The 24,009-nt window shown below is 45.9% G+C and overlaps 1 protein-coding gene across 6 annotated transcripts in view; it reads left to right on the plus strand.

Annotated features, from left to right (window-relative positions):
• Nucleotides 1–24,009, plus strand: part of ablim3 (actin binding LIM protein family, member 3) — a 497,979-nt gene that overhangs the window by 219,884 nt on the left and 254,086 nt on the right. For all 6 annotated transcript variants that reach the window (XM_085995354.1, XM_085995352.1, XM_085995349.1 and 3 more), the window contains exon 4: nucleotides 18,454–18,569. In XM_085995354.1, coding sequence (XP_085851480.1) covers nucleotides 18,454–18,569 — 116 coding nt within the window. The remainder of the gene's footprint in view (nucleotides 1–18,453; nucleotides 18,570–24,009) is intronic.

Consider the following 24,009-nt stretch of genomic DNA (forward strand, 5'->3'; position numbering starts at 1 on the left):
CACTTTATCTAGGCCCCTCATAATTTTATACACCTCAATAAGGTCTCCCATCAGCCTCCTCTGTTCCAAGGAAAACAGACCCAGCCTATCCAGTCTTTCCTCATAGCTAAGATTCTCTACTCCCGGCAACATCCTTGTAAATCTCCTCTGTACACTCTCTAGTGCAATCACATCTTTCCTGTAATGTGGTGACCAGAACTGCATGCAGTACTCTAGCTGAGGCCTAACTAGTGTTTTATACAGTTGAAGCACAACCCTCCTGCTCTTGTATTCTATGCCACGGCTAATAAAGGCAAGCATTCCGTGTGCCTTCTTAACCACCTTATCTACCTGGCCTGCTACCTTCAGGGATCTGTGGACATGCACTCCAAGGTCCCTTTGTTCCTCTACACTACTCAGTGTCCTACCATTTAATATGTATTCCCTTTCCTTGTTAGCCCTCCCCAAATGCATTACCTCACACTTCTCCGGATTGAATTCCATTTGCCACTGTTCTACCCACCTGACCAATTTATTGATATCTTCCTGCAGTCTACAGCTTCCTTCTTCAATATCAACCACACAGCCGATTTTAGTATCATCTGCAAACTTCCTAATCATACTCCCTATATTCAAGTCTAGATCATTGATATATACCACAAAAAGCAAGGGATCTAGTAATGAGCCCTGCGGAACCCCACTGGAAACAGCCTTCCAGTCACAAAAACACCCATCAGCCATTACACTCTGCTTCCTGCCTCCGAGCCAGTTTTTGAATCCAACTTGACACTTTGCCCTGGATCCCATGAGCTTTTAACTTCATGACCAGTCTGCCATGTGGAACCTTATCAAAAGCCTTGCTAAAGTCCATATACACTACATCAAATGCACTACCCTCATCTATCCTCCTTGTTACCTCCTCAAAAAATTCAATCAAGTTTGTCAGACATGACCTTCCCTTAACAAATCCGTGCTGACTATCCTTGATTAATCCGTGTCTTTCTAAATGAAGATTTATCCTGTCCTTCAGAATTCTTTCCAATAATTTTCCCACCACCGAGGTTAGGCTGACTGGCCTATAATTACTCAATCTATCCTTTTCTCCTTTTTTAAACAAGGGTACTACATTAGCAGTCCTCCAGTCCTCCGGCACCACACCTGAAGCCAGAGAGGATTGGAAAATGATGGTCAGGGCCTCTGCTATTTCCTCTTTTGTTTCACTTAACAGCTTGCCTTCCAGAAATTGGAAACCTTGCCACATTCAATTAATAACCACTAGAACATGTGAAAATAAGAAATAGGAGCAGGAATAGGCCACTTAGCCCCTCGAGCCTGCTCCACCATTCAATAAGATCATGGCTGATCTTGGGCTCAAAGCCACTTCCCAGCCCACTCCCCATAACCCTTCACTCCCTTATCTTGCAAAAATTTGTCTATCTCCACCTTAAATGTTTTTAATGACCCAGCCTCCACAGCTCTCTGGGGCAGAGAATTCCACAGATTTAAACCCTCTGAGAGAAGAAATTCCTCCTCATCTCAGTTCTAAAAGGGTGACCCTTTATTCTGAAACTGTGCCCCCAAGTTCTAGATTTTGCCACGAGGGGAAACATCCTCTCTGCATCTACCCTGTCGAGCCCCCTCAGTATCTTATATGTTTCAATAAGATCACCTCTCATTCTTCTAAATTCCAATGAGTATAGGCCCAGCCTGCTCAACCTTTCCTCATAAGTCAAACCCCTCATCTCTGGAATTAACCTAGTGAATCGTCTCTGAACTGCCTCCAATGCAAGTATATCCTTCCTTAAATAAAGAGACCAAAACTGTACGCAGTACTCAAGGTGTGGTCTCACCAATACCCTGTACAGTTGTAGCAGGACTTCCCTGCTTTTATACCCCAACCCCCTTGAAATAAAGACCAACATTCCATTTGCCTTTTTGATTACTTGCTGTACCTGCATGCTAACTTTTTGTGTTTCATGCACAAGGACCCCCAGGTCCCTCTGAACTGTAGCATTTTGTAATCTCTCTCCATTTAAATAAGTTTGCTTTTTTATTTTTCCTGCCAAAGTGGATAGCCTCGCAGTTTCCCACATTATATTCCATCTGCCAAATGTTTGCCCACTCACTTTACCTGTCTATATCCCTTTGCAGATTCTTTGAGTCCTCTGCACAACTTGCTTTCCCATCCACCTTTGTATCATCCGCAAACTTGGCTTCATTACACTCGGTCCCTTCATCCAAGTTATTAATGTAGATTGTAAATAGTTGAGGTCCCAGCGCCGATCCCTGTGGCACCCCACTAGTTACCATTTGCCAACCGGAAAATGACCCATTTATCCCAACTCTCTGCTTTCTGTTAGTGAGCCAATTCTGTATCCATGCTAATATATTACCCCCAATTCCGTGAGCTCTTATCTTATGCAGTAACCTTTTATGTGGCACCTTATCGAATACCTTCTGGAAATCCAAATACACCACATCCACTGGCTCACTTTTGTCCACCCTGCTCGTTACATCCTTAAAGAACTTCATCAAATTTGTTAAACCTGATTTCCCATTCATAAAACCATGCTGACTCTGCTTGACTGCATTCTGATTTTCCAAAAGCCCTGCTCTTGCTTCCTTAATGAAGGACTCCAGCATTTTCCCAGCAACAGATGTTAGGCTAACTGGTCTATAGTTTCCTGCTTTCTGTCTCCCTCCACCTTGAGCACAGTGCTGTGCAGTAACTATGTTACTGAAGTCACTTGAACGCAATGCTCAAGCAAAAATATTTCCCAGAAATTAACAAAATGAAATAAAGAAATATTAACATTAGTGGTAATTATAGGTAACCAGTTTGATATTTATAATGGTGTGGACTCTTATCACTAATCTGTAAGGGTGATGTCACAAAGCTTTATTTCGCAGAGCAACTGCATCCTCTAGAGTTTTAGAATTAAACTCGAGATATAATTGCCAAATCCAAACTGGATTGAACTGGACTAAATCATATTTACTTGGAAAACAAAATTCTAATTAGACCCAATTCACCCTAGTTTTGGATTTAGATCAACCTCTCTCATTAAAAGTAACAGTCGCTCCTTATGGGCTGTCTCCTGCACAACACTGTTTTGTTAGTCTCTCAAAAAGTTTGTACGGAAGCTAATGTCAGCAAAGGGATCTGGTGTTGTTTTCTTCACTTCCTTCTGGTTGTGGTATGCTGCCCATTTTCATTATGGTTTAATTAGTGTATGTTTATTTTCAACAGCAATCTAGTAGCTTTGAGAAATATTTTAAAAGCAGGATGTTCAGAGGAAAAGCATAAAATCAAAAATAGTGAGAGAAATATAAATGTGAAGGTGAATTGCAAATGGTATTTAATTTTAAGCAAGTTAAGAATGTATATTGGCACACACTTGTTAAATTATAAATTAAAATGTGTCAAATAATAAACATCTAAATATAACCTTTCACCAAACCTGTCGCAGGAGTTGCAACGGCAAAAGAGCATTGATTATTTAAAGAGATCTGTATTGGCCAAGGAGAATGTTACAGTGCTGGAGAGGGAGGAGGTCCTGGAGGGGTCAAGGACAGAATCTATATGGCTAGAGTTAAGAAATAATAGAGGTGTCATTGCACTATTAGGTGTATTCTATAGACCACAAAATAGTGGGAAAGATATGGAGGAGCAAATATGCAGGGAAATTACAGAGAGGTGCAAGATCTATAGAGTAGTAATAATGGGGGATTTCAACAATCCTAATATAGACTGGTGTGGCGGCACCACCGGTTGTACCTTACATAAAGACACATAATTCCCTTTAATTTACCTTACTGTATGTTTAACTTACCTTTTGGGGCCGTTGCCCTTTTAACTTACCTGTTGGGGCCATTGCCCCTTTAAGACGCGCCCTAGCACGCTGACGTCACGTCACGTACGTGCGTGCGGCGGCTGCCGGCCCGACTCGGCCTTCCAGGACGGCCGCCGGCACAGCCCGGCCTAGCGTCTTCGGCCGCATCGGCCAGCCGACGGGAGCGACATGATCTTCCGCTCCCGCGGCAAGCACCGGCTCAACCTGGCCTCCAGTTCCCGCTCCCGCACTCGCGACTTCGGCCTCAACGGCCAGCGACGCAACGACGCGCATCACGTGATGCCCTAAGCTCGGGAAACGTGAACAATGTGATGACGTCACAACACAAACGCGATGACGTCATCACGCTCTCCACAGGACTGCGAACTCAGTCCTCGTGGAGTCCCCGTTGGGACAAGACCTATACCACGGTGCTCCTACAGTCAGCCATCTTACCTGATGTAATTAGTCTGTTCCTGTAAATAAACAACTTGTTAATAGTTCGTCGAAGTCAAACTCTCTTATTTAGTGGCGATCTACACGAACCGCTACATTGGTGACCCAACAACGTGAGTACGGGAGCTCATCAATTCCAACACTACAATTGGTGAACCCGTATCCGTGAACGATTTTCACAGTAGCAACGCGCGCCTGAACCTTGTCTTCCCACAAGATGACCGACATACAACCGACGAACAACCATGGAACAGCAACCGCCTAACACCGATTCCTCCAAAGGCGGCCCCGTCTTTGCGAACATATTCGCAAGGTAAGCGCAGTCTGGAGCAGATCCCGTTTGACACGGACAAAACTCAACCGGACCCCATTTTTTTTTGTGAGCAATTTTCACAAAAGAAGCACGCCATGGAAGCACCAGCCATTTTGCTGTCGCTACCGCAATCCAGGGAGCCACAGTCTCCCTCGTGCTTTATACCGGTAGAAGCCCCGTTCGACGAGAACATCGATGCGGCGCCGACCACGCACTTGCTCACGGTCCCCGTACTCGTCTTTCCTACCGCCACATGGATCGTCCGCCTCTACGTCCACAGCGACAGCAAGTATAAATCTCTCCAAGCGCGGGGTACAGCATGTTCGGGCCCACAAAATCGGAGCGCGCCCTGCGGGGATACCACGAGGACTCACCCCGCGAAACACGAGATACCACTCCTCGCGCATGAGGACCCATCCCTCGCGAACCACGAGGACCCATCCCTTGTGAAAAACGACGACTCCTTCTCCGCCGACGACGCACCAGCCCTTCAGCCTACTGGTTGTGTTACCTACTACACGATTCGGCGTGAACAAAAGGCGTGCCGCCCTCCTGGCTGTTTTCTCCTAAATCTACAACTGTTACAAGTGTTGCCGCCCTCCAGGCAGAGTTAACCCCTCCTGAAAGCAACAACAACCTGGACCGTTGCCGCCCTTTCTCCAGCTTTCCCTTTAACAAACGCAAATGTCTACTGAAGCTGCACACATCAAGGCCGGGTCTAACGGGCATCCTGCGGCCGTGATCAGCCACGTGAAAGTTGCTAGGCTCACCGATCACAGGTTAACGCAGTAACTCTTCACCCTCTGTTGTGTTAACGTCGTAGCACAATGGCACGCACCGTTCTGCGTGTTCCAGCCTCCTGAAGGTTTCGCTCACCTGTCGGCGAGTTCACTCACCTCGCCTGTCAAGTCCTTCTGGAATGTTCGTTTGGCATTCCTGCAGAGTTCGTTATAACAAGGATTTATTCCAACATCAACAGAGTCATCGCTCATGTCCGTCCAACCTGCCCGTCACTCTGACAAGACCTGCTGTTTCGCACGTCTCCACGGTCCTTCGCCTGACGGATACACTTTATTCGCCACGACGCGCGTACGGATCCCCTCACGAGCAGCATCTTCGGAACTCGCTCGCCAAGCCGAGACAGCACGACCGCCGAGACCACCAGCGTCAGACCATCTCATCCTTGGACTTTCGTTAAAGCGAATTCTTGGGGGGCCCATGTGGCGGTACCACCGGTTGTACCTTACATAAAGACACATAATTCCCTTTAACTTACCTTACTGTATGTTTAACTTACCTTTTGGGGCCGTTGCCCTTTTAACTTACCTGTTGGGGCCATTGCCCCTTTAAGACGCGCCCTAGCGCGCTGACATCATGTCACATACGACATGACGTGCGTGCGGCGGCTGCTGGCCCGACTCGGCCTTCCAGGACGGCCGCCGGCACAGCCCGGCCTAGCGTCTTCAGCCGCATCGGCCAGCCGACAGGAGCGACGCGATCTTCCGCTCCCGCGGCAAGCACCGGCTCAGCCTGGCCTCCAGCTCGCGCTCGTGACTTCGGCCTCAATGGCCAGTGACGCAACGACGCACATCATGTGACGCCCTAAGCGCGGGAAACGTGAACAACGTGATGACGTCACAACACAAACGCGATGACGTCATCATGCTCTCCACAGGACTGCGAACTCAGTCCTCGTGGAGTCCCCGTTGGGACAAGACCTATACCACGGTGCTCCTACAGTCAGCCATCTTACCTGCCATCTTACCTGATGTAATTAGTCTGTTTCTGTAAATAAGCAACTTGTTAATAGTTCGTCGAAGTCAAACTATTATTTAGTGACGATCTACACGAACCGCTACACTGGGATCGTAATAGTGTTAAAGGCAGAGAAGGAGAAACATAGAAGATAGGAGCAGGAATAGGCCATTCGGCCCCTCGAGCCTGCTCCGCCATTCAATGTGATCATGGCTGATCATCCAAATTCAGTACCCGGTCCCTGCTTTCTCCCCATACCCCTTGATCCCTTTAGCCTTAAGAAATATATCCAATTCCTTCTTGAATATATTTAATGTATTGGCCTCTACTGCCTTCTGTGGTAGAGAATTCCACAGGTTCACCACTCTCTGGGTGAAGAAATTCCTCCTCATTTCTGTCCTAAATGGCCTACCCCTTATCCTTAGACTGTGACCCCTGGTTCTGGACTCCCCGACCATCGGGAACATCCTTCCTGCATCTAGTCTGTCTAGTCCTGTCAGAATTTTATAAGTTTCAATGAGATCCCCTCTCATTCTTCTAAACTCCAGCAAGTACAAGCCCAATCGACCCAATCTCTCCTCATACATCATTCCTGCAATCCCAAGTATCAGCCTGGTTAACCTTCGCTGAACTCCTTCCATGGCAAGGACATCCTTCCTTCGATAAGGCGACCAAAACTGCACACAATACTCAAGATGTGGCCTCACCAAGGCCCTGTACAACTGCAGCAAGACATCCTTGTTCCTGTACTCAAACCCTCTTGCTATGAAGGCCAACATGCCATTTGCCTTCTTAACTGCCTGCTGCACCTGCATGCTTACCTTCAGCGACTGGTGCACAAGGACACCCAGGTCTCGTTGCACTTCCCCTTCTCCCAATCTATTGCCATTCAGATAATAATCTGCCTTCCTGTTTTTGCCACCAAAGTGGATAACCTCGCATTTATCCACATTATATTGCATCTGCCATGCTTTTGCCCAATCACCCAACCTGTCCAAATCATCCTGGAGTTTCTCGGCATCCTCCTCACAGCACACACGCCCACCCAGCTTTGTGTCGTCTGCAAATTTGGAGATATTACATCTAGTTCCCTTGTCTAGATCATTAATATATATTGTGAATAGCTGGGGCCCAAGGCCCGATCCCTGTGGTACCCCATTAGTCACTGCTTGCCACTCGGAAAAAGACCCGTTTATTCCAACTCTTTGCTTTCTGTCTGCCAACCAGTTCTCTATCCAAGTCAATACCTTGCCCCCAATCCCATGTGACTTAACTTTACCCGCTAATCTCTTATGCGGGACCTTATCAAAAGCCTTCTGAAAGTCCAAACGCACCACATCCACTGGTTCTCCCTTATCTATTTTACCAGTTACATCCTCAAAAATTTCCAGTAGATTAGTCAAGCACGATTTACCTTTTGCAAATCCATGTTGACATTGTCCGATCCTGTCACTGTTTTCCAAGTGCTCTGCTATTACATCTTTTATAATGGACAATAGCATTTCCCCACGACCGATGTCAAGCTTACCGGTCTGTAATTCCCCGCTTTCTCTCTACTACCTTTTTTGAATAGTGGGGTAACATTAGCTACCCTCCAATCCATGGGTACTGTTCCAGATTCCATCGAATGCTGGAAGCTGATCAGCAAAGCATCAACTATCTCTAGGGCCACTTCCTTAAGTACCCTAGGATGTAGGTTATCAGGCCCTGGGGATTTATCGGCCTTCAATCCCATCAATTTCCCTAACACCATTTCCCTACAAATACTGATTTCTTTCAGTTCCTCCCTTTCATCAGACCCTATGTTCCCTGACATCTCTGGGAGGTTATTTGTGTCCTCCTTTGTGAAGACAGAACCAAAATATGCATTTAATTGGTCTGCCATTTCTTTGTTCGCCATTATAAATTCCCCTGATTCTGACTGCAAGGGACCTATGCTTGACTTCACCAATCTTTTTCTTTTCACATATCTATAAAAGCTTTTACAGTCAGTTTTTATGTTCCCTGAAAACTTACTCTCATATTCTATTTTCCCTTTCTTAATTAATCCCTTTGTCCTCCTTTGTTGAATCCTAAACTGCTCCCAATCCTCAGGTTTACTGCTTTTTCTGGCCAATTTATATGTCCTCTCCTTGGATCTTATGCTGTCCCTAATTTCCCTTGTTAGCCATGGTTGAGTCACCTTTTTTGTTTTATTTTTATGCCAAACTGGGATGAACAAATTCTGTAGTTCATCCATGTGGTCTTTGAATTGTAGCCATTGCCTATCCACCGTCAACCCTTTGAGTGACTTTCCCCAATCAACCCTACCCAACTCGCGCCTCAGACCATCGTAGTTTCCTTTATTTAAATTTAGGACCCTAGTCTCAGACCCTAGAGAAGAATTTCTGAATTGTGTTCAGGAGAACTTTCTTGATCAGTATGTTTCCGGCCTGACAAGGGAGGAGGCATTGCTGGATCTGGTTCTGGGGAATGAGGTCGATCGGGTGAAGCAAGTGTCAGTAGGTGAACATTTAGGGAACAGTGACCATAGTATCATCAGGTTTAGATTAGCTATGGAAAAGGACAGGGAGCAACCTAGAGTAAAAATGTTTAACTGGGGGAAGGCCGATTTCAGTGGGATGAGAATAAATTTGGCCTGGGTAAACTGGAATCCAAGATTGGCAGGCAAATCTGTAATGGAACAATGGGCTGCCTTTAAAGAGGAAATAGTTCAGGTGCAGTTGAGGTATATTTCCACTAGGGGGAAAGGCAGGGCAACTAAAGTCAGGGCTCCCTGGATGAAAAAAGAGATAGAGAATATGATGACGCAGTAAAAGAGCACGTATGACAGATGTCAGGTTGCAAATACATCTGAGAATCAGGCTATATATAGAAAGGTCAGAGGAGAAGTGAAATAGAAAATAAGAGGGGCAAAGCGAGGGTATGAGAATAGAATGGCAGCCAACATAAAACTAATCCAAAAGTCTTCTATAGGCATATAAATAGTAAAGGCTAGTAAGAGGAATGGTGGAGCCGATTAGGGACCAAAAAGAAGACCTACGCATGGAGGCAGAGGGTATGGCTGAGGTACTAAATGAGTACTTTGCATCTATCTTCGCCAAGGAAGAGGATGCTGGCTATAGACATAGTAAAGGAGGAGGTAGTGGAGATACTTGATAGGATAAAAATTGATAAAGAGAAGGTATTGGAAAGGCTGGCTGTACTTAAAGTAGATAAGTCACCAGGAGCAGATGGGATGCATGCTAGGATGCTGAGGGAATTGAGGGAGGAAATCACGGAGGTACTGACCATAATATTCCAATCCTCCTTAGATATGGGGGTGGTGCCAGAGAACTGGAGAATTGCAAATGTTATACTATTTTTCAAAAAAGCTAAACCCAGCAACTGCAGGCCAGTCAGTTTGACCTTGGTAGTGGGGAAGCCTTTAGAAAGAGTAATCGGGGACAAAATTAACAGTCACTTGGACAAGTGTGGATTAATTAAGGAAAGCCAGCATGGATTTGTTAAAGGCAAATTGTGTTTAACTAACTTGATGGAGTTCTTTGATGAGGTAACAGAGAGGGTTGATGAGGGTAATGCGGTGACGTAGCGTACATGGATTTCCAAAAGGCGTTCAACAAAGTGCCACATAATAGGCTTGCCAGCAAAGTTGAAGCCCATGGAATAAAAGGGGCAGTGGCAGAATTGGTTAAGTGGTAGGAAACAGAGAATAGTGGTGACCGGTTGTTTTTCGAGCTGGAGGAAGGTATACAGTGGTGTTCCCCAGGGGTCAGTTCTAGGACCACTGCTTTTCTTGATATATATTAATAACTTGGATGTGTGTGTACAGAGCACAATTTCAAAATTTGCAGATGACACAAAACTTGGAAGTATAGTGAACAGTGAGGAGGAGAGTGATAGACTTCAGGAAGACTTCACGCTGGTGAAATGGGCGGACACGTGGCAGATGAAATTTAACGCAGAAAAGTGTGAAGTGATACATTTTGGTAGAAAGAATGAGGAGAGGACATATAAACTAAATGGTACAATCCTGAAGGGGGTGCACAAACAGAGAGAACCAGGGGTATGTGTGCACAAATCACAATGGGCTTCATGAATAGAGGTATAGGGCTCGAATTTCCAAGCCCCGTGGAGGTGGATTTGGAGGCGGGAGTGGTGGAAAAATTGCAGAATCGGGGGGCAGGAACCCAGCCCGTCCCCAACCCACCTCCGTGCCAATGTCCCAGGAGGTGGGTATCTGACCTGTGCTGGGAGCCGCCTCCCCGAGGTGGGAAGGGGATTAGTGCCAATTAACTGCCTGTTAACAGGTAGTTAACAGGCAGTTTTTTGCCTAATCTCTATTTTTAGCCCTGAAGTGTGGGCTTCCCGACGGCTCCGAACCACGTCAAGTTAGCGAGGCGTACCGTCAGTCTGAAGGGGTCGAGATGTCCGTTGTGCAGGTGAGTGATGGGTGCATGTGTGCAGAGGTAAGTATGTGAGGTAAGTGTAAAGTGTTTTAATAAGTTTTACTTACCTTTACTTTCTCCTGCAGGCTTCCTTCCTTCAGTTCTCGGGAGTCTCTCAGTTCACCGGCACAGAAAGCAGAATGGCCGCTGAAATGTCAAAAGCTGCAGCCTCTGCTTTCTGGTCTGGAGAGCTCTCTAACTGAGTCTGAGTAGAAGGACTCAAGTTAGAAGACAGATTGTCAGTGTTTGACCGCTTCACAGAGCTGTCAAACGCTGATTTGTCATCTGTCAAAAGCTCTTGACAGATGAAATGTCAATCGCTGATGTCACCAGTAACTAGGTATCCCTTAATTGGCCTGCTGAGCTCGCTGGGCGGGCTTAAAAAGGTCAATCAAGGGAAAATAGCGTGGGTTGGCCACAAGTCGATGGAGGCGGGACTACAACCCAAAAAGTGGGAGTGCCGCCTCCATCACGTCCCCATTGATAAATTCGAGCCCATAGAGTACATAAGTGTAGAAATTATGATGAACCTATATAAAACACTGTTTCGGCCCCAACTGGAGTACTGTGTCCAATTCTGGGCACCACACTTTAGGAAGAATGTGAAGGTCTTAGAGAGGGTACAGAAAATATTTACGAGAATTATTCCAGGAATGAGGGACTTCAGTTACGTTGATAGACTGGAGAAGCTGGGATTGTTCTCCTTGGAGCAGAGAAGATTGAGAGGATATTTTTAGAGATGTTCAAAATCATGAGGGGTCTGGACAGAGTAGATAGAGGGAAACTGTTCCCATTGGCAGAAGGGTCAAGAACCAGAGGACACAGACTTAAGGTGATTGGCAAAAGAACCAAAGGCGATGTAAGAAAAAACTTTTTAATGCAGTGAGTGGCTAAGACCTGGAATGCACTGCCTGAAAGAGTGGTGGAGGCAGATTCAATCACAGCTTTCAAAAGGGAGTTAGATAAGTATATGAAGGAAATAAATTTGCAGGGCTACGGGGAAAGGGCGGGGGAGTGGGACTAGCTGAAGTGCTCTTGCAGAGAGCCAACACGGGCTCAACGGGCCGAATGGCCGCCTTCCATGCTGTAACCACTCTATGATTCTATGAAACCAGTGGAGTATCACTGAGATTTTATAAAGCAGGAGTGGGAGCACACATTTAGTCGATGTTGATGTGGAGCGCAGATTGGGCAGGTGGTGGGTGGGGCATCTGCTCTGCCCGCCCGATGGTGTTGGCGGAGGGCCCAATTAATTTAGGTGGTTGGGTCTCATTTAAATAGAACAGGTGAGCTGCCACCGCTAATCACGCTGCTTCGAAGCAGTTCACCTTTTGGGAAGGTGGAAAAGCTGACAGGGCAAATGCTCATCACAGGTGTGCAGCAACATGCAAAAGAGAAGTGCTGGAGGGATCTGGAATTAAACAGAGCAGAAGATTCCAACAACACAAAATTTTAAGAGCACACATAGCAGCAAGGAGATGAACTTATGGAAGCCTTAAGGCTCAAAGCTCTCGGATGAAGGAAACATTGCGCCGGAATTTGCAGTCAGCAGCGAAGCGATGGCGATCACCGCTGACCTCGAAGAAAGCTGCTTACAAAGATCTTGCGATCTCTGTGGTGAAAACTTGAGCTTTCTTGATGGTAATTTGATTGTAGCGCTGTCAAAAGGCGATACCCCAGCTGAGAGCAGCAGTGATGTCATCAAGCTGTCTAAGCAGCCAATCACATTAAAGAATTCTCACAGACAGCAAAAAGCACTGATTCGATTCACTTTGTAAAAATTTTACAGAGAGCAAAATAAATATTGGGACATACGCATAGGGTTTAATATCATAAACAATCTTTAAAAAAAATAAAAAACATTTTTTATTATTTTAAAAATCTAGTAATTTTCTATCATAATGGAGAAATTTGACATTCCACAAATATAAACTTTGTTTTTCAATGTCAGAACAGTTGCTTAGCAGACAATATGTCATTTAAATCCCAGTTACAACTATTCCAGCAAGGCTAAACTTTTTATGGAGTGTTTAACAGCAATATTACATCAGAAAAGCTTAAGTTTTCGTCAGTTCAACTTCTTCTTCTTTCGTATGGTGGTAGCAAAGCCAATCAAACGTCAATATCTAAGTCAGATATCCAGGCCAAAGCATCCGGTGTAACAGCGTGGATATTTTGTAATCTGCCTGCGAACTTCCTCTGAGGGCAGTGCTCAATGATGTGCTCCAGGATCTGATTAGGAGCTCCATAGTCACATGATGGGGCTGCTACATAATCTTCCATCTATGGAAAAGGTGACAGCATCTACCATGACCGGTTCTGAGGCGGTTGATGGTTGTCCACTGTTTGCGAGGAAGGCTTGATACTTCAGATTGTACTATGGGGACCTCTATAAGGAATCCAATCCGTATGTCGTAGTTCTTCCAAGCATTTCGCCATCGGTCATCAAGGCTGAGGGGGAGATTGCTGAAGGGCTTCAGCAACGGTCCAAAATGGCCTTCTAGATTTGAGACGGGTTGGTGGTAGGTTGTTCAAGTCAGCCTGGATCAGTGTAAGATGAAAATTTGGCCCACCGTGATCACTGACAAGCTCGAAAGAATATCAGAGCAGAAAGAAATAGACTCCAGGGGGGCGATTTTGCCAGCCCTAGGGAGGCGGGTTTGGAGACGGGACTGCCAGGAAAATGGCAGAATCTGTGGGCGGGTACCCATCCCACCCCCAACCCGCCTCCGTGCCATCTTCCCAGGAGGCGGGTACCCGACCTGCGCCGGGTCCCATCTCCTGGAGGCGAGAAGGGGATTACAGCCACTTAACTGCCTGTTAACAGGCAGTGAAGAGGCAGCTATGAGGATTATCCCCATTTTTCCAGCAGAGGTGCGGGCTTCCCTAATGTTGGGAAACCCCGCCAGGGTCAGTGAGGCGAGCAGAGGGTCTGTGAGGGTCAGAGGGGTCCAAAAGTGCACTGTGGAGGTAAGTGATGGGTGCAAGTGTGGAGAGGTAAGTATGTGAGGTGAATGAAAAGTGTCAGAAAAATATTACTAACCTTTGTTTCTTCCTGCAGGCTTCAATCGTTGGGGATCCGGAGGCTCCGGCATCTCAATGGCATAGAAACATAGAAACATAGAAGATAGGAGCAGGAGTAGGCCATTCAGCCCCTCAAGCCTGCTCCGCCATTCAATGCGATCATGGCTGATCATCCAAATTCAGTACCCTGGCCCTGCTATCTCACCATACCCCTTGATCCCTTTAGCCTTAAGAAATATATCCAACTCCTTCTTGAATATATTTAATGAATTGGCCTCTACTGCCTTCTGTGGTAGAGAATTCCACAGGTTCACCACTCTCTGGGTGAAGAAATTCCTCCTCATTTCTGTCCTAAATGGCTTAGCCCTTATCCTTAGACTGTGACCCCTGGTTCTGGACTCCCCGACTATCGGGAACATCCTTCCTGCATCTAGTCTGTCCAGTCCTGTCAGAATTTTATAAGGTTAAATGAGATCCCCTCTCATTCTTCTAAACTCCAGCGAGTATAAGCCCAATCGACCCAATCTCTCCTCATACGTCATTCCTGCCATCCCAGGTATCAGCCTGGTGGATTTTCGCTGAACTCCTTCCATGGCAAGAACATCCTTCCTCAGATAAGGCGACCAAAACTGCACACAATACTCAAGATGTGGTTTCACCAAGGCCCTGTACAACTGCAGCAAGGCATCCTTGTTCCTGTACTCAAACCCTCTCGCTACGAAGGCCAACATGCCATTTCCCTTCTTAACTGCCTGCTGCACCTGCATGCTTACCTTCAGCGACTGGTGCACAAGGGCACCCAGGTCTCTTTGCACTTCCCCTTCTCCCAATCTATTGCCATTCAGATAATAATCTGCCTTCCTGTTTTTGATAACAAAGTGGATAACCTCGCATTTATCCACATTATATTGCATCTGCCATGCTTCTACCCAATTTCCGAACCTGTCCAAATCATCCTGGAGTTTCTCAGCATTCTCCTCACAGCACACACGCCCACCCAGCTTTGTGTCATCTGCAAACTTGGAGTTATTACATCTAGTTCCCTTGTCTAGATCATTAATATATATTGTGAATAGCTGGGGTCCAAGGACCGATCCCTGTGGTACCCCACTAGTCACTGCCTGTCACTCGGAAAAAGACCCATTTATTCCAACTCTTTGCTTTCTGTCTGCCAATCAGTTCTCTATCCAAGTCAATACCTTGCCTCCAGTCCCATGTGCCTTAACTTTACATGCTAATCTCTTATGCGGGACCTTATCAAAAGTCTTCTAAAAGTCCAAATACACCACATCCACTGGTTCTCCCTTATCTATTTTACCAGTTACATCCTCAAAAATTTCCAGTAGATTAGTCAAGCACGATTTACCTTTTGTAAATCCATGTTGACATTGTCCGATCCTGTCACTGTTTTCCAAGTGCTCTGCTATTACATCTTTTATAATGGACAATAGCATTTTCCCCACTACCGAAGTCAAGCTGACCGGTCTGTAATTCCCTGTTTTCTCTCTACCACCTTTTTTGAATAGTGGGGTAACATTAGCTACCCTCCAATCCATGGGTACTGTTCCAGATTCCATCGAACGTTGGAAGATGATCAGCAATGCATCTACTATTTCTAGGGCCACTTCCTTAAGTACCCTAGGATGTAGATTATCATGCCCTGGGGATTTATCGGCCTTCAATCCCGTCAATTTCCCTAACACCATTTCCCTACAAATACTGATTTCTTTCAGTTCTTCCCTTTCATCAGACCTTATGTTCCCCAACATCTCTGGGAGGTTATTTGTGTCCTCCTTTGTGAAGACAGAACCAAAATATGTATTTAATTGGTCTGCCATTTCTTTGTTCGTCATTATAAATTCCCCTGATTCTTACTGCAAGGGACCTATGCTTGATTTCACCATTCTTTTTCTCTTCACATATCTATAAAAGCTTTTACAGTCAGTTTTTATGTTCCCTGCAAGATTACTCTCTTATTCTATTTTCTCCTTCTTAATTAATCCCTTTGTCCTCCTTTGTTGAATCCTAAACTGCTCCCAATCCTCAGGTTTACTGCTTTTTCTGGCCAATTTATATATCCTCTCCTTGGATCTTATGCTGTCCCTAATTTCCCTTGTTAGCCACGGTTGAGTCACCTTTTTTGTTTTATTTTTATGCCAAACTGGGATGAACAAATTCTGTAGTTCATCCATGCAGTCTTTGAATGTTTGCCATTGCCTATCCGCCGTCAACCCTTTGAGTGACATTCCCCAATCAATCCTACTCAACTCGCGCCTCATACCATCGTAGTTTCCTTTATTTAAATTCAGGACACTAGTCTCTGAATCAACGACTTCATTCTCCATCTTAATGAAGAACTCTATCATATTATGATCGCTCCGACCCAAGGGGCCTCGCACAACAAGATTGCTAATTAAGCCTTTCTCATTACATAATACCCAGTCTAAGATGACCTGATCTCTGGTTGGTTCCTCGACATTTTGGTCCAGGAAACCATCCCGTAAACACTCCAGGAATTCCTCCTCCACAGTATTGTTACTAATTTGGTTAGCCCAATCTATATGTAGATTAAAGTCACCCATGATGACTGCTGTGCCCTTATTGCACACTTCTCTCATTTCCCTTTTAATGCCATCCCCAACCTCTGCATTACTGTTTGGAGGCCTATATACCACTCCCACTAATGTCTTCTGCCCTTGGTATTTATCAGTTCTACCCATACAGATTCCACATCATCAGAGCTAATCTCCTTCCTTACAATTGTGTTAATCCCTTTTTTAACCAGCAACGCTACCCCCCCCCCACCACCTCCCTTTCCTTTTTGCCTATATTTGCCTATCTTTCCTGAATATTGAATACCCCTGGATGTTGAGTTCCCAGCCTTGGCCACCCTGGAGCCATGTTTCCGTAATCCCAATCAAATCATATTTGTTTACCCCTATTTGCGCAGCTAATTCATCCACCCCCCAGAGATGGCAGAGATGACAGAATGGCTGCTGCATTCTCCGATGCAACAGCCATCTGCTTTCTGCTCAGAAAATAGGTTTGGTGAGCCTTGAGTACAAGAACTCACCAAACAACAGAGAATGTCCGTGTTTGACAACTTCTCAAAGCTGTCAAACGATGACAATTAATCTGTCAAAAATTTTTGACAGATGAAACGTCATACGCTGACGTTCTCTGTAACTGGCTTCCCCTTAATTGGCCTGCTAAGCCCACTGGGCGGGCTTAACAAGGTCAATCAAGGGAAAATAGCATGGGTTGGCCACAAGTCGATGGAGACGGGACTAAAACCCAACAATCAGCAGTCCCGCCTCCAACGCGCCCCCATTGGCTACATCACCCCCCAGGGCTCAGATCACTGAAGTATGAAAGCAGAGTGAGGAAGCTAAATGTATTAAACATTTGGGGAAAATAGATGAAGGATGTGTAAAAAAATGAAGATCAACTAAAGAGCAATTTTGTATAAAACCAGAACAGCTGAACAGGTTTGTAAAGTAAGGAAGCCTTAAGGAATAACCTCTTCAAGCTTAAGTTCGACTTATGGAATAGATTACCACTCAGTCCAGTAAGTGGGGGGCGGGGGAGGGGGGGTGCGGTGCAGAAGGAGAAGCATCTGTTTTTTGATGGGCTGCTGAAAAGAGGATCTATTCAAAGCCCAGCCAGTTTGAATTCACCTGTAGTCCAGCAGAGGCTCACTCCACTCATTTGCAGATGTTTTAATTTAAACAAAGGATTCAAAAAAATCCAAACTACAAAATTACCGAAATCCTTATTCTCTGTCACTGAAAATTTCAAGTGTTTCTAGCAGAAATTGCTTCCAAATTATTTGCCATGTTACTAGAAATTAATTTTGAAGCTTGTTGCTGCAGTGTAATTGATGTGATTCCAAAATGAGATTTTCCTCCCATGGCCACTTATCATGTTACAGAATTCTTTTACAATGTCAGCAAAAGATGTTGTATTATTTTATATATTATTTGATTAATGTGCATACCTCGCTCTGAAGGGTGTCTCTACTGAGCTGTAAGAGCTAATGTTTTCAGAATGTGATTCCATTGGTAGGAATTGATCCAATAGATCAAAATGGGGGAATGGACGTGGCTGGAAGCCCTATTAAAGGAACGTAGATGACTGCCAGCAGAAGTGGGATCTGTTGTAGGTGATGATGGAAATGAAAAATGGCTGGGTTCTATAATGGATGGCCAAGCTGCAGGAACAGATTTGTGCCTGGGCAGCAACTTGAAAATCTACCCCATGGCGTCAATCCCACTGCCACTTTTCATTTTGCTGTTTTACTGCTGATTTCTGCCTAAAGACCAATAACCCCATTTCATCTGAGCCAAGTGAACGCAGCTACAATATTGATTGTTTTTATTAATGAGATGCTTAGACAAATATCACAAATACTAATTGAACACAGATTATAAAGTAAATTAGACACATGGGAATATAATTCCAAACAACTGTCATTTAACAGCACAAAATATTCATGATTAGATAACAGGTACCATTCTTCAGAGTGCCTTTCTTTCTATGTGGCTAAATTGGAATGTTATTGTGAATAAGTAATTATATTTTAAAGAGCTGCGATGGCCGGGAATTGCGTTCACTTGTGTCTAAAGTCCTTGTTATTCCCTTTTAGGAAGCCATTCCCAGTTGGAGACCGTGTTACTTTCAGTGGGAAAGACTGTGTGTGTCAGCAGTGCTCTCATACCTTGGTTACCACTTCTGAGCCTATAAAGATTCATGGACCCAGTCGTAAGTTTGTCATTCCTTTTCTTTCTTGCTGGCTTAATTTCCTTTGTACGCTTATTTCCTTTATCTTGTATCCTCACTTAATACTTTCCTCTTCTGTACTTACATACCTATTAGTAACTTAATTCAATCCCCCTGTTACACAGAACTGTTAACTTCGAGGAAATGTTAGGAGTGACATTTATGATTACTGAAATTGGCAGATTGCAAACTGATTGAAACATGTGGAGCTGTTCTTTAAGGTGACAAGCAACAAAACAGTTCACATTTTAAAGCTAAAGTGACGCTCATGATGAGTAACACTTAGCAGATTGTTGCAATTTGTAATCCCTCTTTGGCCTTCTTGATGGGTGGTCTGGGTCTGTGGGGGATGGGTCTGTGTTGTAAACATTTACAGGAATGGGTTCCAGACTCTCTGGTACTTTCTGACTTTCAAGCAGAGTCAGTACATCACCCTTTCTAATTGGGATACATCCCACACATGTTCTACCCATGTTTGTTGTGGGGAGGGCAGTGCTCCGCCATAGTGGGGATGCATCATCTTACAGCTAGCAGTGCCAATTACACTATGGGCAGGAATTTAACTCAGGAGTCGGGTTGGAAGCGGGACTACAACTTTCGGGGTTGTAGTCCCGCCTCCATCAAGATGCGGCCAATCCATGCGATTTTAACTTGATTGATCTTGTTGAGCCCACCCAGCAATCAACTCTCTATTTCAGTAGTTGTTTAGTGGCCACACGTGAAGTAGACCACTTGTGCAATAACGGGCTCAACAGGCCAATTAAGGGCCATCCAGCAATAGGTGACGTCACAGACTGAAATTTCATCTGTCAAGAGCTTTTGACAGATGAAATATCAGTGTTTCACAGCTGTTTGAAGCTGTCAAACACTGACAGTCTTACTTCTAACCTGAGTCCTTCTCCACAGACTCAGTTAGAAATCTCTCCTGCACAGAAAGCTGAAGGCTGTCACTTTTGACAGTTCGCAGCCATTCTGCTTTCTGTGCTGGTGAGATGAGGGACTCCCGGAACCTCAAGGAAGGAAGGCTGAAAAGGTAAGAAAAGGTATGTAAAACTTATTTAATCACGTTAGACACACCAAACACACTTACCTTTGCACTCATGCACACATCACTCACCTGAACACCGACATCTCGACCCCTCCAAGTCCTTCAACCCAACGGTCCGCCTCCTCTAATTTGGCGTGGTTTGGAGCCGTCGGGAATCCCACACTTCAATATCAAAAATAGGGATTAGGCTAAAAACTGCCTGTTAACTACCTGCTAACAGGCAGTTAATTGGCACTAATCCCTTCCCGCCTCGGGTAGGCAGGTCCCAGTGCGGGGCGGGTACCCGCCTCCTTTGAAACTGGCATGGAGGCGGGTTTGGGTGCGGGAAGGGGTCGGGACCCCTGATTTCAGGATTTTAACCCCCCGCACGCCTCCAATCCCGACTCCACGGCCCAATGAAAATCCTGCCCTATGACTCTATGGGGGCGATTTTGTCAATGGGGGTGTGTTGGAGGCGGGACTGCTGCTTGTCAGGTTTTAGTCCCGCCTCCATCGACTTCTGGCCAACCCACACTATTTTCCCTTGATTGACCTTGTTAAGCCCACCCAATGGGTTTAGCAGGCCAATTAAGGAGACGCCGGTTACAGAGTACGTCAGCATATGGCGTTTCATCTGTCAAAAGTTTTTGACAGATGAATTGTCATTGTTTGACAGCTCTGTGAAGCTGTCAAACACTGACATTCTCTGTTGTTTGATGAGTTCTTGTATTCAAGACTCACCAAACCTCTTTTGTGAGCAGAAATTAGATGAATGTCGCATCGGAGAATGCAGCAGCCATCTGTCATCTCTGCCGGTGAGATGTGAGACTCTCCGGATCCCCAACGATTGAAGCCTGCAGGAAGAAACAAAGGTAAGTAAACATTTTCTATCACTTTGCACTCACCTCACATACTCACCTCTCCACACTTGCACCCATCACTTACCTTCACAGCGCACCTTTGCACCCTTCCAACTCCCACAGACCCACTGTTCACCTCGGTGACCCTGGCGGGGTTTCCTGACATCGGGAAGCCCGCGCCTCAGCTGGAAAAATGGGGATAATCCGCTTAACTGCCTGTTAACTACCTGTTAAGAGGCAGTTAAGTGGCTGTAATCCCCTTCCCGCCTCCAGGAGACGGGACCCGGCGTGGGTCGGCTACCTGCCTCCTGGGAAGATGGCACGGAGGCAGGTTGGGAGTGGGATGGGCACCCGCCCCCACATTCTGCCATTTTCCCGGCAGTCCCGCCTCCAAACCCGCCTCCCCAGGGCTGGCACGATCACGCCCATATATGGGTTGGATTTTGTCAATGGGGACGTGATGGAGGTGGGACTCCCACTTTTTGGGTTGTAGTCCCGCCTCGATCGATTTGTGGCCAACCCATGTGATTTTCCCTTAATTGACCTTGTTGAGCCCGCCCAGCGGGCTCAGCAGGCCAATTAAGGGACACTCGGTTACAGATGATGTCAGCGATTGACATTTCATCTGTAAAGAGCTTTTGACAGATGAAATATCAGCGTTTGACAACTCTGTGAAGCTGTCAAACACTGACAATCTGACTTCTAACTTGAGTCCTTCTCCACACTCAGTTAGAAATCTCTCCAGAACAGAAAGCAGAATGCAGCAACTTTTGACAGCTCGCAGCCATTCTGCTTTCTGTGCCCGTGAGATGAGGGACTCCCGAGACCTGAAGGAAGGAAACCTGCATTAGTAAGTAAAGTAAGTAAAACTTATTTAAACACTTTACTCACACCAAACACACTTACCTCTGCACTCATGCACCCATAACTCACCTGAACACCGGACATCTCGAACCCTCCGAGCCCTTCAGCCCGACAGTCCGCCTCGCTAACTTGGCGTGGTTTGCAGCCCACACTTCAGGGCTAAAAATAGGGATTAGGCCAAAAACTGCCTGTTAACTACCTGTTAACAGGCAATTAATTGGCACTAATCCCCTTCCCGCCTCGGGGAGGCAGCTGCCAGCACAGGTCAGGTACCTGCCTCCTGGGTGTTGTATCCGTGTGTTAATAGAGACACTGAGACAGGAGTTGGTTTCACAGGTGTTTACTGAACAAAGTCTGGAGGGGAACTAACTGATACAACACAATATACAGGCTTATATAGCCCGAGTGGCCATTACCGGCATTACAGTACACAGGGGGCTCTTAAAGGCACATACACTACAATTCCTCCCCTTGTAGCCAACCAGTACATAATATTTTAAGTAATCATTAATTACATGTTACAAGAAAAATAATCTACACATTGCTGCAGTTAATCAATTATAAGTCAGTCTCTCTGGAGGCTTCCTGACTCGGTCCGGATAACGCCTCGGTGGTGTAGTAGTTTCTGGTGGTGTAGTAGGTTCTTTTGGCAAGGCTGATTCAGCTTGAATGCCAGTGTCGGGTTCATCGGGTTCCAGTATCACCGGATCGGAGGTACATACTATGGGTATCTCTACTTCATCATTAGGCGTATAGAGTTGTGGTGTAGGTTGTCCCTTTTCAGATGACTCTATGATTTGGTCAGCATGGCACCTTATTATGCTTTCTCCGATGTCCACGGTATACATCAGCGGTCCTAGTCGTGTGCAGATAGTTCCAGGCTGCCATTTCTCGGTACGGTAGTCCCGGGCCAAAACTTGTTGACCTATCTGGAAGGTTCTAGTTGGCCTTTCATTCATGCCTTGAAATTGCCGGTTCTCCACGTCCCTTCTGATGTTTGGCTTGATCAAATCCAGCCGGCATCTTAGGCTTCTATTGAAGAACATCATGGCGGGAGTTTGGTTTGTAACCATATGTGTTGCATTCCTGTATGCAAACAAGAAGTTATCCACCTTATGCTGAAGTTTTATGTCTTCATTACCCATGGCCTTTATGGCCTTCTTGAAGGTCTGGACAAACCTTTCAGCCAATCCATTGATGGCGGGATGGTATGGGGCTGACGTGTAGTGCTTAACCCCATTGTTTTTTAAGAACTTCCTGAATTCTTCGGACACAAATTGCGGTCCATTATCAGAACAGATCTGTTCAGGCAGCCCATTCCTGGCAAATATGGTCCTTAATACTGTGATGGTTTTTTCCGTGGTGGTGGAGGACATCTTTATTACCTCTGGCCACTTGGAGTGTGCATCAACCGCGATTAAGAACATTGAGCCCATAAATGGACCAGCAAAGTCGATGTGTACCCTTTGCCAGGGAGATGAGGGCCACTTCCATGGATGTAGAGGGGCTTGTGGTGGAGCGTTTTGGACCTTCTGGCATCCTAGGCAGCTCTTGGTCATTTCTTCGATGTCTCCATCGATACCTGGCCACCATACAAACGCCCTGGCTAGGTTCTTCATTTTCACTCCACCCAGATGCCCCTCGTGAAGCTCCTTTAGAACTTTATCCTGGAGTTTGGGTGGAATCACCACTCTGGATCCACACATCAAGGTTCCTCGGCACACTGACAGCTGTTCTCTTCTTTGCGAGAATGCTGGCAACAGTGGTTTGCCATGTGCTGGCCATCCCTTCACTGTTAAATCGTAGACTCGTGAGAGAGTCGGGTCATTTCTAGTTTCCCTTTCAATGGCAGAATTTGTTACTGGTAGACATTCGACTATGGTAGAGTGGAAAATCTCCACTGGGTCTACGGTAGGTGCTTCTTCTACCATTGGCAACGGTAGGCGCGATAAACCGTCAGCATTCCCATGCTGTTTTGATCCTTTGTATTCTATGTGTAGTGTATGTAACTGTTCTACCTTTAAGAGAACTATTGTATGTAACCGTCCACCTTTAAGAGAACTATTTTAGGTGTGGCACTACTTTATTTTGGCTGCTGTATACTGTAATACCGACGGTGACCACACCGGTATATAAGTGCTGTGTCAGGATTTATTGGGCAGATTCGCCCTGACCTTCGAATAGTAAAGTCCTGTTAAAGTTACTCTTGTAGTCTGTGTATTAATTCGCCATAATACCTACAGACTTTACAGTGGCGACGAGTTCGATCTTACCCTGCGGCAACAATACTTCCGAAGCAGTTAACGAGCGTCGAGAAGAGGCACCCGCCCTCGTCGTTCTGCTGAGAGAAAACTCGAGTCTGCAGAGCAAGGAAGAAGGAAGAATTCAGACACGAAGCCTTCCATCAGCAACAGGCACTGATTGTCCCTTCTGCCACGGTGGTGAGTGAGCTGATCAGCACGAGAAGCAAGTCGGCCACGGTGACTGTGAGTAAAGGGAAAAAAAAATAAAAATAAACGGAGGATAAGGGCGGTGAACTCGACCACGGTCGGGGGAAAGGAGCCGGACAGAAGTCGGGCCCAGAGGCGCTGAGACTGGGGCAGCGTGGAGCACGGAAGCCGCGGTACAAGCGGGCTGGGAGACGCAACGGCGTCGTGAGACAGCTAGACCG

The sequence above is a fragment of the Somniosus microcephalus genome, chromosome 8 (genome assembly GCF_052327205.1).
Source record: "Somniosus microcephalus isolate GS21.2 chromosome 8, FLI_Smic_1.0, whole genome shotgun sequence".
In the NCBI taxonomy this organism is placed as follows: Eukaryota; Metazoa; Chordata; class Chondrichthyes; order Squaliformes; family Somniosidae; genus Somniosus; species Somniosus microcephalus.